Source organism: Nilaparvata lugens, chromosome 1 (genome assembly GCF_014356525.2).
Source record: "Nilaparvata lugens isolate BPH chromosome 1, ASM1435652v1, whole genome shotgun sequence".
Lineage (NCBI taxonomy): Eukaryota > Metazoa > Arthropoda > Insecta > Hemiptera > Delphacidae > Nilaparvata > Nilaparvata lugens.
Window position 1 is genome coordinate 72,906,453 of NC_052504.1, and position 16,859 is coordinate 72,923,311.

General features: G+C 36.2%; 1 protein-coding gene across 1 annotated transcript in view; it reads left to right on the forward strand.

The window, feature by feature from the left end:
• The window catches only part of LOC111058617 (retinal homeobox protein Rx), an 80,149-nt gene that overhangs the window by 23,697 nt on the left and 39,593 nt on the right, over nucleotides 1–16,859 (forward strand). The window contains exons 3-4 of the mRNA XM_039442489.1: nucleotides 106–197; nucleotides 769–870. Of these exons, the coding sequence (XP_039298423.1) occupies nucleotides 106–197; nucleotides 769–870 (194 nt within the window). The remainder of the gene's footprint in view (nucleotides 1–105; nucleotides 198–768; nucleotides 871–16,859) is intronic.

Genomic DNA, 16,859 nt, shown 5'->3' on the forward strand with positions numbered 1-16,859 from the left:
CTCATTCATTAAAATGAGGGGCTTTCTCAAACAGTTTATTGCATTTATTTGTTGTTTTATATGAGAAATTGAATAATAAAAATTGAAATTATTGTTTATTTTCAGATACGAGTTATTCGTATCATCCAGCCATTCACGATGACTCATTTGTCCGACGAAAACAGAGAAGGAATCGCACCACATTCACTCTACAACAGGTAATTGAAAATAATATTGGAATATAAAAAAATATTGTGTTCAAGAACAAGCTTCCATGCACATTCATCAACACGATAGATTGAAAGAGAATAATGAACATGATCTTTATGAACATGTTCTTTAATGAAAAACATGAGGGATTTGCAGAGAAGACAGTACAACAGTTGGCTAACAGTAAAAATAATTAGATCAATATTATTATACATGTCATTTGACTAACTAGCTAGCCCTCATATCATTCTATCAACTTAATATTTCCTGTAGGACTACTTAATACTCTAATCGTGCAGTTATATCCCTCCTGTTGGGTTACAAAATGCTCTCACAGAAATCTTAATTTCTCATGATTCTCATTGTTTCGAAATTTAATTTTGATCTTACTATGACCTCAATGTATGGTTTCTATGAAGTTCATAAATAAATTCCTTTTCCTTTACTGTTGAAATATGAATAGTATAGATGAGATAGCGCATGGTTTTTGAAGCCTAAAAGTATCTTATTCAATATTTTTGTATTTGAAATATTCTGATCGTGACTTTTGAAATGTGAGAACATTTGATTTTTTTCCAGTTGGAAGAGCTGGAGACAGCATTTGCGCAGACTCATTATCCGGATGTTTTCACTCGGGAAGATCTTGCGATGAAAATCAACCTCACAGAAGCACGAGTTCAGGTAAGATTGTCTTAATAGATCTCCATTTTATCTAATTGATAAAATGGATTTATATAATCTTGATATTGAATGCTATAAAACGTTGCTACTGCTCTGTAATAGTGGAATGGTTATTGCTGTATAATCATTATTTGAAATATCCAATGCAAGATATCTATATAAATAGAACAAGGCAATAATATTCCAGAAGTTGGTTTACTGCAATTTCTAATAAATCTTCCATCTTTGCAATGGATATGATTCAATACGTGATATTATCAATATGTTCTATTCATTTAGTACAAAGTAATAATAATATTAATCAGATATTCAACAGCTACTACTGTAAATTCAATATGTGGAACAATTCATATGAAGATCATGAAATGGAAATGCAAAAGTATTCGATATTATGTTACATGAGATTCAACATGAAATAAATTCAACAGTCGTGTTATTTTAGGGATAGGTCTACGCTTTTGAGCTGGGTATCGAGAATCGTATAAAGCGTTGAAATTGCTTGCAAAAGAGAAAACCAACTCAGGGTCGGGAAATTCGGCTAGAGACATTAGCTTTACTGACATTACAGGATCACCAACCTCTCTGCTACTCCTCCTGCTCCTGCTCCTCCTCCTTCTCCTTCTCATCTCCCTCCTCCTCCTCCTCCTTATCCTCTACTCCTCCAGCGGCAGCATCCAATCTTACAATCCATCCCATCTTCAGCAAGCCATCCAATCTCATTGGATTCGGCAGGCCGTCTTTCCTATCGTAATTTATGTGACAACCTTTTCCAACTCGGCAACCATTTCTATCTGTTTCCACCAATCTTTCCTCGCATCTTCATGGATCAGCTGAGAAACTGTACCATGTTGAGTTTATTGATGGGATGTGATCCTAATTTCAGTTTTCGCCATTGGTGAACTCTATCAAGTAGCTTCCACAGAGCGTATGATTTAATTCAAGATAGTGTTGTGAAATATTTCATTATTGAACTTCATCATGATTTCTCAATGGAATGAAGTCACACATTTGGTGTAATCCCATTCAAATGAAATTTTGTTGTTTTTTAGTCGGAAGAGAGATCTGTGAAGCACATTTTGGAATTAATCACACTAAAAAATCAGTTAAAATAGAGAATGTACTCGTAATAGTCTGAGTGTCAAGATAGTATAGCTTAATACTGTATCATAAAGGAATTGAATGATATTTTGAAAATATTTCATGACTGTACACAATAATTGTAAACGTCTCTATCAAATATTTAATTCCACTTTTCGCATTACAAATTAATTTTATGACTCCTCCTTGGGTGTTTACTGGCAGCGTTAGCGTTCCCTATCACAAATCGGAAGTGTATATTCTGTGGTCACTTGCAAGAAGGTTTTAATTCTAAGATGAATTTATTTTAAGGTGTATAATAATATTCATGGAATCACTTTTGTTCTGAAGTATCAACCATTCAAAATGTGTACGCTATATTAAACGCCCACACAAACAACTATCACACCTAATTGTATTTGAGAAAGTATCAAATTAAGTCCAGAAGTTATCGACTGTATTTGAAAATGGTCATTTGTAATTAAGAATTCATCAGATATAAATGAGTACAGTAAATTTTATTTTAGAAACATTCACACGTGATTGAGAACAATGATCGATGAGTATAGATAGTACAATTGTCCATTCTCAATAAAAATTCCGAATATTTTTTCAAATACAATTGAACAGAAGTGTAGTTTTCCTGAATTTAAATAATGGTTTTTGAACTAGACTTAAGAAATACAGGGATAATCATTCTCTACATTCATTCAAGCTTATGATGCTTCTTATGGATGTTGTGTTACCATCAACCTAGCATTGTTATCAATATGAAAATCAACGTGAATTATTATAACGAGAAAGATATATGTGGAGATTGATTACTTTATTAATCCAATCATTCGTAGACAAAGCAGTAGGAAATACTTCACAAACATATCACCTCTCTAGAACAGACTCTGCAGCATCCCTAGCCAATTACCAACAGCTCCAACCGACATTATTGGTTAGTGAAATCTCAGTCACAAGGTAGGCATTTCAAGCAACCCTCGGGCAGCAAACACAAACGAAGCCAATGGGGTGTCACCGCTCCAACTCGTTGCCATGACAACGGGCAAGACGCTACTTGCCAACGCTCATGCGCGGGCGAGCGACGCGTGCTCTACCACACCTACAGTGTTCACCTACCAGAACCCCCCCCCCCCACCCCCCATCACAAACCAGATCAAATCCCTCTGAAGTTTGAGTGCCAGCTAATGAAATTGCATTTGATTTCATGTCAATGCAAAGTGGATGCGATATCTGATGTGATAGCGGGGAGAAGGCATGCTGGGGGGCTTTGGTTAGGGGGGACAAATTCGATGGGGATTCGATTGATACATCCTCCCACCCCCCTCCAGGCCAACAACGACACAATTAGGCGCGACAAACGAGCCGTTGAGAGCAAGGAGCACTGGTTGGTGTTTGGTGTTTGTGATGTCATCAGTCGTTGCAAATCAGGCACGGATGTGATTTTGTACTGCATTGTGTGAATTGCAACCTGCTGGATTGTGAGGTATCACAGCCATCTCTAGTTGAGAGAGAAATATTCATGAGGTATTGAAAATCGTGTTATGTGTGTACTGATTCTGAAAAAAAACATAGTCCTGAAAAAATAATTTTGAAATATTTTAATGAAACAATGGGATGAAGATACAATCTATGAAGAGCTCAGTAAGCAAAGAATAGAAAGTAAATGGAATCAAATGCAAGAAAATTATCTATAATCATTATTATTAAATGAAAATCCAAATTAAATGCTGTAATTCACCCCGAAACTTCTGCTACTGCAAATATTGATAACAGGGTAAACATCTAGATAAAAATTTATTTATTTTTTATAAAATATATAGCGCTACAATTTATTAAAAAATTATTTGTCAGCCCGGGAACAAATAATTTTCCCGGACTGACAAATAGTTTTTGAATAGTAGCGCTCATCGAATTTCCATCTAGCTGTTTACCCTGTTGTCAATATTTGCAGTAGCAGAAGTCTTCATGGTGAATTACTGCATTTAACTTGGATTTTCGTTTAATAATAATTATTAATTCATTAGCATTTGAATAATTGCCATATCTCAGTAATTTCCATCTGCAGAAAATTATCTCTCAAAATTCATTTCTACAATCTATTATGACACTATGAAACTGGAAGTGCGAATCATTGTTTTATTGTAGTCTACATTATAAAACTCACAATTATAATATAATATGTAGTTGTGGATGAGATTTGTGTCTGTCTCGATTTCTGGATTAGTAACATTGTTCCAATTTACTAGAATATTTTCATTTCAGTCGACAAAAATGTCAGGATAGTTTATGGATCTTCTATTTCTTTCAATCTCTTATTTCTTGATAAAACTATACAGTAACTTGAACAAACCACTAATCAACTGTTCTTATTAATAACATAATATATTTACTGTTCTTATTTCTTATTTTCTCATGAACTGAAAACAGTTTCCAAGAAATACATACTATAATATAGTACATAATTTTAATTATCAATTTTTTCACATTATATGTTTTCAGATACGTTCTTGGTTTTTATCTTAAATCAGATTTACTCTCCAGAATTCAATTCCCACTATTTTCTGGCTCATAATTTTATCATAATCGAAGAATTGCTTTATTCAATAACTGAGTTTAAAGCCTTTAAGAATTTTTCAATAATAAACAAATCAATCATCAATAGCCTAACTCTCAAAAACTCAAATCTAAAATCACATGAAAATAGCATTATGCTATTCAATGGAAGATGGGCGACTGGGACAGCCAAAACATTACCAGCCTAGGGGAAAAGCAGAATTGCTACATGGTGCGCTGGAAGGTACTAATATCAGCTGTCTGGGTTCCAAGATAGCATGAAAGTTCATTCATTGTTCTAAATATCATTGACGGGTATTACGACGAGGAAGATTGATTTATTGAAAGACTGATGAGCTTTCAAAGTTTGTGAGTAACTGCGAGCTACAATATGATCGCAATATGCTGATGATGTAGAAGCGATGACGAGAGGGAGGGATGGATATAGAAGGAGTAGGCCTATAGCTATAGTAAGATGAGAGTAAAGAACAACAAGAAGAATATGATCGAAAAGAAGAAGAAGAAGAAGAAGAAGAAGAAGAAGAAGAAGAAGAAGAAGAAGAAGAAGTTGATGATAATGATGATGGGGAAGTGATAAGGTTTGAGTGAGCGTAATTAACAACATTCTATTCAGAAGAGACAGAATTGACAAGATTGAGAAAGAAGAAGAAGAAAATTGAGAAGTGCTGTAAAGAAGGCCAAGTTGTGGAGTAAATTGCTTTGCTTATCAGAGTGATGGAAGTAAGACAGGCCTGATGGTGTATTCACATTGCGTTAGCATTATCATAAGCATCTTGTTGGATCAGCCTAAAAGATGACATTGCCTTTTATGAAAATCAGCCGTACTCCGTAGATGTAGCACAGGTTGCGTCGCTGCGCCGTGATACAAAATGAGGTTAGTTAGTACATACTAAGCACATTGATGCAAAGTCTGCAGCTCATTTGAGACTGGTTAATGAACGTTCCATAGTCGGATTAAGCTCATTTTGGTATGATTCACTGGTTAGTGAACGTTATATTTTTTGTTATTTCCAATCGAGTCTAAAAAGTAAAAAAGTAAAGCTTGGATAGAATAAGTGCCTCCATGGTTTTAAGAAGAATAGAACTGGCCAATAGGCGAAAAAATACGAAATTCACATCCAGAATTGGAGAAAGTAAGAGTTTAGATGTTCCTTTCATAACTTTTTCCAGGTGAATTTCACAAGCAATAGATTTATGAATCCCATGATTATTATTATTATATCATTTAGTAGTGTGGAATACAATCCAGGCCGGAAGAATTCAATCAGAAACATTGTTTGACATACAAACAATAAAGCTATTACCAATAAAAATGAATGTTCGAAAAACAAAAGATGATAATGCTTCAAAAAACAAACAACCCTTGAACAAAGCTACGTGGAGGGTAACTGAGGGTGAGATCGTGATAAGGGTTGCGGAAGGAGAGTTTTTTCATTTTCTAAAACAAAACAGATCAATAGACGTGTCTTTGTTGGTGTAATGAGATAAAAAATTAAACTTGACAAGAAGTGCTCGTGGGGGATGGAGGGAAAATGAGAGCGGAAAAGAGTATGAGAGAGATAGAGACAGAGAGGGAAAGAGTGAGTGAGACATGGGAAAGTTGAAGGGTAGCGCGTGCGGTGGGTCACAGAGTCCTTGTGAGGCTCATGTGACATGTTCTTTGGAGATGACAAGCGGTGAGATGACGTGATGGGGGGTCCAACCTCCACTCACTCACTCATGTCGAGAGGCAAATCCGCTCCAAAGCTTTGTTTTCTCGTCGCTCAAACTGTTGTTGGTATAGGGGAAATGAGGTGGAACGGTGAGCAAGTTTATATTAATTGGAAGTGCGTGTTCGTTATCACCAAGAAGATCTGAAGGGAAAACATAGGAACACGTTCTACATGAAAGATATTCAATTATTAAAAACATTATGATCTACTCAATTCTGAATTTGAATGAGCGCTGTAATAAACTTGGATTTCTCATGAACTATCAATTCAAGCAGAAGTCCTTAATTCTATTTATAAAGCTTTCATTGGATATTTGCAACGATTATTATAGAGTAATAGTATCCCAGCAGTTGGTTAAACTGCAATTTCTACAAAATATTCTATTAATTTCAACCATCTTATTGGTTTGCACTTTTCTGTATTCTCCGACCAACGATAGTTGGGTCGTCAGTCATCTGAACTGAATGAACAGATTCATTTAAATGTTCTGTGATTATTATTTATTCATTTTCATGTCTTCCATCGGCAGAGAGATCCTTGCCGTGATACACAATGTAAATTCCTTCAAGGGAACAAATGCTTTGTGATAACTCACTTGTGCTGTATGGCTATAATTAAGATACATGAATATAAACATAAAGAATCTACATATAATACGCATGAGAATACATGAATATACATAAAGGTTGAAAAATCATATTAGAACTTCAAATAGAATCTGAACCGCATTGAGAAAGGAGCATCTTTTTCAATACAAGTTATACACTTATCATCAAAATTTATGATACAAGAATGACTTATGACAGAAAATGATACAAATTTAATACATAATTTTAATACAAATATTGGTGATATGTTTCAAAAAATGTCCATAAATTATTGTATGTATTGTATTGTAATTTAAGTAGAGTATTGCAATTTTTCAGTTAGTAAAGTTCCCTATTGAGCATATATGACAGATCAAATCGATAATTATATACGACGAACGTATGTAGTAGGTGAATTCGAATCAAACTGAAAGGAAAGTTTTTCTATGAAAACAGCACACGAATGTTGCGACGCATGGCTAGATAAAAAAATGTTAATGATTACGCCCTCTGTAGAACAAAAATTCTGTTACAAACTATCATTACAAAACATTAGGGATAGAAACTCATTGTAATTTCAAGTACAGTAATCACCTTTTATGAGTGTTGGGGGAGATCAATGCTTCCATTGTTCCCACTAATGAGAGGAGACAAAGAAACAATTCAAACATGTCAATCAATGCAGTGAAGAATGAAGAGCCAGGAGCAGTTGGAAAGTATCATCTAATACAAGTACCACTCTCAATTTTGTAACGTTATTCAAAATACTCATTACTCATAATATTTACAATATTGTTCGTGATGAAGAGCAATGAACAATGTGAACTCATATTCTGTGGGAAAGGGTTGATGATGACAGGTCCTTGTTATGAGTACCAAGCATATGAAAGTAATCAGTTCCTGACAAAATAGGGTGGAGTTCAAAGTAATGAGGTATAAAAATGGTGACTGAGTTTACGAAAATTTTGACATTAAGAGGATATAATAAAGAAAGGTTTGTTTCTGCTGATGGTTAGAGATATCATACGGGTGATGGTTACATTTCTGATGATAATATCACACGCTTCTACTAAAAATTTCATTTAAAACTATTTCAGAGTTGTAGAAAATTGTTCCATATTCTTCAAGTTGAATGTTTCAAATAAATTATCAGAATAATAAGGTAAAAGTTGAGATCATAATGTCTAGATTAGAAAGCTCAGAAACCTGAGTATAGCATTTGACTTCTGAGAATAAAGATTATGTAATTTTGAAGAAAAACACTATTGAGAAAAAACTATATTATCATTGATCAATAGTATTTAATCATTATATCAATAATTATTCTTAAGAACTTTATCAACTGCAATATCTCATAATAACTTACCATTAATTTGATGTTTCATGAATTCTAAGTTTTAGAGTAAATGATTTATCCATAATAGTTTTGCTTAGTATATTAGAAAAATATGAATTCTTGACAAATATCTCCTATAATCTATTATAGCACACCTTGATTTCTTATCGAAATTCCGACGAAAATGTTAAAATGAATGCTGATGAAAATTTTAGAAACTTTAGGAAATTCAACTCTTGAAACCTAATATATCAGAACATAATAGATAGATCGCTTATAGAAATAGCAATAAGAAGAAAGAAAGCCGCTCAGTTCATAATACAATTATTTGTCGCAGTCAAATTCCGATTTCGCTACCACACTTTTCGATATCGTCTACTTCAATGATAGGAAAGATGTGGATAAGGAAGATCGATTATAGAATCAAAATGACAGTAATTGAAGTGAATTCGGCCGACTTGTGTCAGAGTAGCAATTTTCATGATAAGCCCACAGAACTGGAGAGCTGCCGTAGTTCATCACGAGGAAGCGTAGGCCGCCAAACCACGACAATGGATTGAATTTCAGAAACCGAAGCGTGGGCAAAATTGAATCTATTTCAAAAAGAAAATGAAGAGCGAGCGAGACGTCTGATAGCTTTTAGATTCGACTATCAATAATAAATGTGTTTCTGACATGTGATTACCCAGGAGAAGGGAGAAGAGAGATTTCAGTCTTTGTGGTTTGAAAATCAATTGGAAGGTAAGAGAAAAAAGACTGAGAAGGAGGATAGGAAGGAGGAACAGTAGTTGCTGTAGGCGAAAGTGTGAGAGAATATGTAGGATGAGAATGAGAAGGAGAAGAAGAAAGGAGAAGAAGAGAAAGAAGCGAAGACGAAGAATGAGAAGAAGACGAAGAAGAATGGAAAGATAGTTGAGTTGAGAAAATGAACAGGATAGAAGGAGAAAACATGATGAACAAGAACTATATACCAGGAAGGAAGAAGGAGGAGGAAGTTGTCTAAAAAGATATAAAGAAAAACAGATAGTAGAATGGAAAGAGGGTGACTGATATGAGGAGAAATGTGAAGAGAAACAAGATTAGATGTGTGGAAGATTGAGGAGGAGAGGCCGAGGAGAAAACTTGATAAAGTCGATCTTCTTTGACGTTAGTTTAAAGCTGGATGGACGTCTCGTGCTTGCTTGCAGTGTGAGTGCATACCAACAAAAATATTGGAGATGTTCAAGGCTTTTTGGCTTTATAGAGTAGTAGGCCTACATTGACTAGAGAAGGCAAGGGAATGTTGAGAGAGCTTAGCTATATGGCGCAAGAAAAATGTGTGATGCAGTAGTTGTTAGGCCTAGAAGGAGATGGGAGACTGGAGAAGAGAAGATAATGTGGAAAATTTTTTTCCTCCCACTATCAACCGGCGGAGTAAAAGGAGACCAACAAGAAAAAGAAGAAGGAAACTCAGCGTTGGTTCCCTCAAGTCTTCCGCGTAGTGAAAAATATTACCGCAAGTTATATTATATAACGAGACGGCGTTAGGTTACATAGTGATGGGATGGGTTGGGGCGGGGAGAAGTGATAAAGGCAAGGATATAATATATATAAGTAGGGTGAGTGGTTGTTGGGCTGGAGTAGAGAAAGGGCTATGTGAAGAGCCTGAAGGGCCAAGGGTAATCCCGTGTGTGGAGCGTTTTAAATCCATCCATCTGGCGGGTCGGAGGGCCCGATACCCCAGGGAACACCCTCCCTCCGCCCTGCCCCACCCTCTGGCCAATTCCAAAGGGCCCAGTGGCGGCTCAAGACAAATTATTGACATTCGCAGAGGGCCTATTAGCTGTCAGATTAGATTCGAATTGAAAAATATCTTCCTTTACTGGCGAGGCCGAATTTTCCAACTCCCTTATATATTTTCCACTCGATTCTATCTTCTTTACCCCTCCTACATCAGGAAAAATAACCTTTGAAAGCGAGTAAATACGGAGTCGGCCATAAAGGTTTTTACCGCAGTCGTGCGCTCTCTTCTATATCTTTTTAAGTAGACCTTCTTACTCCTCTTTATTCTCTTTAAACCTATCTTTTCGACCCGATTTCTTCTGCTATCGAGATCGGTCGGCTTTCTCTTCGCCCAGATACCCCATAATAAAATCCTTGCGGATAAAATATAAATCCTCTCAGTTCATAATACAATTATTTGTCGCAGTCAAATTCCGATTTCGCTACCACACTTTTCGATACCGTCTACTTCAATGATAGGAAAGATGTGGATAAGGAAGATCGATTATAGAATCAAAATGACAGTAATTGAAGTGAATTCGGCCGACTTGTGTCAGAGTAGCAATTTTCATGATAAGCCCACAGAACTGGAGAGCTGCCGTAGTTCATCACGAGGAAGCGTAGGCCGCCAAACCACGACAATGGATTGAATTTCAGAAAGCGAAGCGTGGGCAAAATTGAATCTATTTCAAAAAGAAAATGAAGAGCGAGCGAGACGTCTGATAGCTTTTAGATTCGACTATCAATAATAAATGTGTTTCTGACATGTGATTACCCAGGAGAAGGGAGAAGAGAGATTTCAGTCTTTGTGGTTTGAAAATCAATTGGAAGGTAAGAGAAAAAAGACTGAGAAGGAGGATAGGAAGGAGGAACAGTAGTTGCTGTAGGCGAAAGTGTGAGAGAATATGTAGGATGAGAATGAGAAGGAGAAGAAGAAAGGAGAAGAAGAGAAAGAAGCGAAGACGAAGAATGAGAAGAAGACGAAGAAGAATGGAAAGATAGTTGAGTTGAGAAAATGAACAGGATAGAAGGAGAAAACATGATGAACAAGAACTATATACCAGGAAGGGAGAAGGAGGAGGAAGTTGTCTAAAAAGATATAAAGAAAAACAGATAGTAGAATGGAAAGAGGGTGACTGATATGAGGAGAAATGTGAAGAGAAACAAGATTAGATGTGTGGAAGATTGAGGAGGAGAGACTTGATAAAGTCGATCTTCTTTGACGTTAGTTTAAAGCTGGATGGACGTCTCGTGCTTGCTTGCAGTGTGAGTGCATACCAACAAAAATATTGGAGATGTTCAAGGCTTTTTGGCTTTATAGAGTAGTAGGCCTACATTGACTAGACAAGGCAAGGGAATGTTGAGAGAGCTTAGCTATATGGCGCAAGAAAAATGTGTGATGCAGTAGTTGTTAGGCCTAGAAGGAGATGGGAGACTGGAGAAGAGAAGATAATGTGGAAAATTTTTCTCCTCCCACTATCAACCGGCGGAGTAAAAGGAGACCAACAAGAAAAAGAAGAAGGAAACTCAGCGTTGGTTCCCTCAAGTCTTCCGCGTAGTGAAAAATATTACCGCAAGTTATATTATATAACGAGACGGCGTTAGGTTACATAGTGATGGGATGGGTGGGGCGGGGAGAAGTGATAAAGGCAAGGATATAATATATATAAGTAGGGTGAGTGGTTGTTGGGCTGGAGTAGAGAAAGGGCTATGTGAAGAGCCTGAAGGGCCAAGGGTAATCCCGTGTGTGGAGCGTTTTAAATCCATCCATCTGGCGGGTCGGAGGGCCCGATACCCCAGGGAACACCCTCCCTCTGCCCTGCCCCACCCTCTGGCCAATTCCAAAGGGCCCAGTGGCGGCTCAAGACAAATTATTGACATTCGCAGAGGGCCTATTAGCTGTCAGATTAGATTCGAATTGAAAAATATCTTCCTTTACTGGCGAGGCCGAATTTTCCAACTCCCTTATATATTTTCCACTCGATTCTATCTTCTTTACCCCTCCTACATCAGGAAAAATAACCTTTGAAAGCGAGTAAATACGGAGTCGGCCATAAAGGTTTTTACCGCAGTCGTGCGCTCTCTTCTATATCTTTTTAAGTAGACCTTCTTACTCCTCTTTATTCTCTTTAAACCTATCTTTTCGACCCGATTTCTTCTGCTATCGAGATCGGTCGGCTTTCTCTTCGCCCAGATACCCCATAATAAAATCCTTGCGGATAAAATATAAATCCTCTACATTTCATTGTGGACTCAAACTGTCTACCTTTGAAATGTGTTTAGTACACAACAAAACCACCAGAATAAAGCTTACAGATTCATTTACATCCACTGTTATGGTTTATAGACTCATTGGACAAGCCAAGCCTAATGAGTACTTTAAACATTTAGTACTTTAGTACATATCAACACAGAGTTGAATTTGATGAAAAAATGGGCAATTAAAATTTAGTATAGTATATTGAGTCTCTGAATTACTTTCAGTCAATTTCAACTTTATCAGAGATTGGAATTGTCTTCGTTCAGATCCCAAGTCATTGGTCATTTTCAATTTAATTAAATATGCCAAATAAGCTGGCTGGATCAAGTCTGGTGTAAAAGTTTTGGAATCAGGAGTTTTTGAATCATAACTGATAAATTTCAGGGTCTCAGACGTATCTCTACGACTTTTCAGGCATTTCAGGAAGCCGGGACAGACGAATAAACGTGTTTATCCAAGACACGAGATTCAATTAATGTCCTTGATAGCAGTGGATAATAGCATAGAGAAACGATAGCGTGAGTAGATACCCCATGGTATAGGGCGTTCATGTCGCAACTTTTACTGTTATCTCAAGCCGATAGTCCACATAGTTCTTTCCCGTGAAGCTTTATGACGGTGGTAGTCTCTCATATTGTGCCGTTCATACACTCTTACCCGGTTAAAACAGTAAAAATCGACAATAATCTACAGTAATTGGTTTGAGATAACAGTAAACGTTGCGACATGAACGCCCTATACCATGGGATATCTACTTACGCTATTGTTTCTCTATGATAATAGTCAAACAAGAATAATTCCGGAGTAATCGATATTATATTTTATCTACTTGCAGCATTATGCGGTACATTAGAATTCATCCTAGATTGATTTATCTGGATACAAAAATAACTTGGATTTATTGTACAATGAGATATGGATCTACTGAAAATCACCCTTCAAGAAATATGAGATACTGACATTGAATAACAGCTGAAATCAAGAGACTCATATGAGACCAGAGAATTCGACCAATAAGAAACCACTGATTCCAAGGCCTGGTTTCTAGTACAATTGATTAAATCTATTGTCAAATCAAATCTACAATCTTAGTGTAAATCATGTAGGCTATATTGAATGTATAGGTAGAATGTTCCATTAAATTAAATAAATGTACTAGAAACCAGGCTCAATACGCTTATTTCACATACAAAGTTTCGTAAAATTGGAAGTGATCATGAATTTGAAATGATTAAGATTCAGGTTGACAAGTTATAGATATTAGGTTAAAAGATAAAATATGAGAAAGGATAATTATTAAGAATGAAGAATTTTTGTAAATTTCGGATGGTCTAGAAACTAGAAAGAATAATATTGTATAGGAAAATTGAGATTGAAAAAAGTAGTCGGGAAAATGGATAGTAATAGAACAATCATTTCATTTTAAATCCTGGGTAAATTGAACTTATGGAATTGCAATTCTGTGATACTTTCACGATGTTCAACAACCATCATTTGTACTGAAACCAACGAACGGAGACAATGCAAATGGAAGTGAATGATGACATAACAGAGATAGAACTGCGGTGAATGATCTTGAAAAGCAAACAGTGACAAGATCGCTTTGGAGGCAATCATTGTTAGAGCTCAGCTTATAGTCTACATGCCTATTAATTTTTCACTGATTGTTTCCAGTGAGATTCTCGAAAATTCTCTCATTTTTCGAGAAATCTGCTCGCTTTTGCAAACAGAAAAATGATTTCAGGCAGATATTAAATATATGGTAACCGTAGCTGAAAGCCAGCGCGAAACCAATAAACGAAGACAACTCGTACCCTACGATGTTTATTCAGGTAGTCACCCGTAATATACGAGAGCTCTAGTTCCCCTAACCACCGCACCACAAGCCCAGCGCTGCTGAATGCCTTAGGGCCCAATACACATTTGTTTGGTCTTATTTATGCATGGTTCATTGTATCTGTGCACTTATCTGGTGAATAAACAGACATGAGTAGACTACATAACCAAAGATGTTCAGCAGTCGAGTTTATTTGCATTGAACGTGGTTTGTTTTGCGGTGTTGTGGGGAGGAGCAATGTAAACATCAATGTAATTGTGCACATATAAACACTGCAAGCATACAAAGATTGGGAGCATATGTGATCCGAGCTGGTAAAGGGTGGATGCAACAGCTTTGTAAGAAACATTGTATTTATTCCATAGGATACTTTGTTGGAATAATATTGTGATGATAGGCCTACATAGCCTTTCAGCCAGCTTCGTTCTTGACATAGGATCGTCCCCCACCGATTACTGTTATTTTGTAAGAAATAATTTCTATAAATACACAATAATTATTATTGTTCTTTACTCACTTGAGTAGAGCAATGAGCAATTCTTACTTGATATTAGTGGAGCACTTGACTGTATCGTTCTGGTATACAGCAAAAACATCTGGTGAACCAAAACGTAATAGAAACCAAGAAACGAAAATTTATTATAATTAAAGCGTTATTCCTAATCCACACTCAATTGCACTTTGATTTTACTTTTCATAAATTTACATTCCTTCTTGATCCATATCCATGCTCTTCCACTATTGATGATTGAAGCTTTTTATTGTGAGAATTTGTAAATAATATTATGATCTTCAATAATAATATTCAAAATGCTACTCAAAAACTCTCCCCATATTTCGATTATCTACGATATTTCAATCCTTTCATGTTATGGTTTACATGGTTTAGTATACTTTGGAATAGCAACCTATTGTAAACTCAACATCTACTCCTAAAATACAGTATTATCATAATATTATTATTACTGTTTTCATTTTTAGTAACGCATAGTTTCTCCTTTACCTCAAAATCATTCGATCATCGTAATATTCTCAATATGGAGCAAAAAAATGTCATAGTGAATTAAATCTAATTTTTCTGTTGAATTTAGTTCAATTCTCCTCTTAACCTTGTTTCCCAATTGGAAACAAGAAGAAATTCAATTGGGAATGATTCGACTGAATATTTGCAAACCTAAATAGCTTATACTGGAGTCTGTCAGCGTATTGACATTTTAATGTCAATATCATTTAGTCAAATATCATTTCCATTTAACTTGGAAACAATGTATAAGCCGACGAACCAATATTATTCAGCATCAGGGTCTCGTATCTATTACTGAGATATTATAACTACAACGCAGTTAAACCACTTCCATTGAAAGCTGCTCGTGAAAGATACTGTACAAATATTGTAACGAGAAAATCCAGCGGGACCCGAAAAGTGTAGGCTAAAACAATGAGCGAAGCGCAGGCATGCCACTATAATCATAATAATCCGTTCAGAACTGCTGTGGCGTATTTGATTTGAGAGACAGCAATTTCAATTAAAGAACGAGTCCTAAGATAACAAACTGGCGACCACTACTGGATAAGAGTGGTGAGAACTGGGGGGGGGGGAGAGAAGAAGAAGAAGAAGAAGAAGAAGAAGAAGAAGAAGAAGATGATGATGATGATGCTGCTGCTGCTGCTGATGATGATGATGATGATGATGCTGATGATGATGATGATGATGATGATGAGATGATGATGATGATGATGATGATGATGATGATGATGATGATGATGATGATGATGATGATGAGATGATGATGATGATGATGATGATGATGATGATGAAGATGAAGAAGAAGGAGAAAGAAGAATAGACGAAGTAAGATCGAGAAGAATGATGAGATGAGAATGGAGGAAGAAGCCGAAGAAACAAGATAGAAGATCTTGAAATACTTTATTCAAAGAGGTGAAGTATGCATTGAAGTATATTTACTCCGATGGTTCAGTTCAACAAATCAAATAACTTATTTTTGAGGAAAGTTAAAAAACTGTAACCCAAACTATGAAAAGGTAATCTGAGAGAAAGGGGAAACCTTCTGAGAATGATCCATCATCAAATCTTTGAAGCTCGACAAGAAGTTTGAGCAGACAACTCAAGTTGCAAGAAGACAAAGTTGAGTCAGTAATGAGTTCTGAGAAAACAGAGACTGTCACTTGTATCAGGGTGTTAATAAGGTCATACAATATTGTATCATCCTCATCCTCATCAAATGCCGGCATACTTCTTATAACACTGTACCCGGGAACTCCATGAGCATAGCACTCGTTAACCTGGACTAGTGAACTTCAACCCTCGTTAACTTGGACTAGACTCGACATCATTATAATGCGCTTGAGACGGAAACCTACCTCGTTATATGCGCTTCCAGCTCATTATCAGACACTTGCAAGAGAAACTACTCAAAAAGCACCGGCACTCAAAGCGTCTCTACTCTGTGCCGCTGATTTCCAACAAATTACATTCATACAAGAACAGTGTCCCTGCTTGCAAGTTGCAAGAACTAGCAATTTGATTTAGAGAGTAGAAACGCATTTCATTTTTTTAGTTTTAAAATGCCTTGAACTTCTACCTATATAATAACAATTCAAACATTTCTATAATATTGTAATTTTCTCATCGCTCCAACCTGTAATCACGGAATAAATAAATTGTTTATTACTCCGTGCTGTTACATGCGTGAAGGTCTTAAGGTTTATCTATAAAATATGCTAGAAAAATAGCGTTTCCTTGGATGCCAAGATACGACAGAATAGAATAGATTAGTTTATTATAATATGGAAAATAAAGTATCTGTCGGGC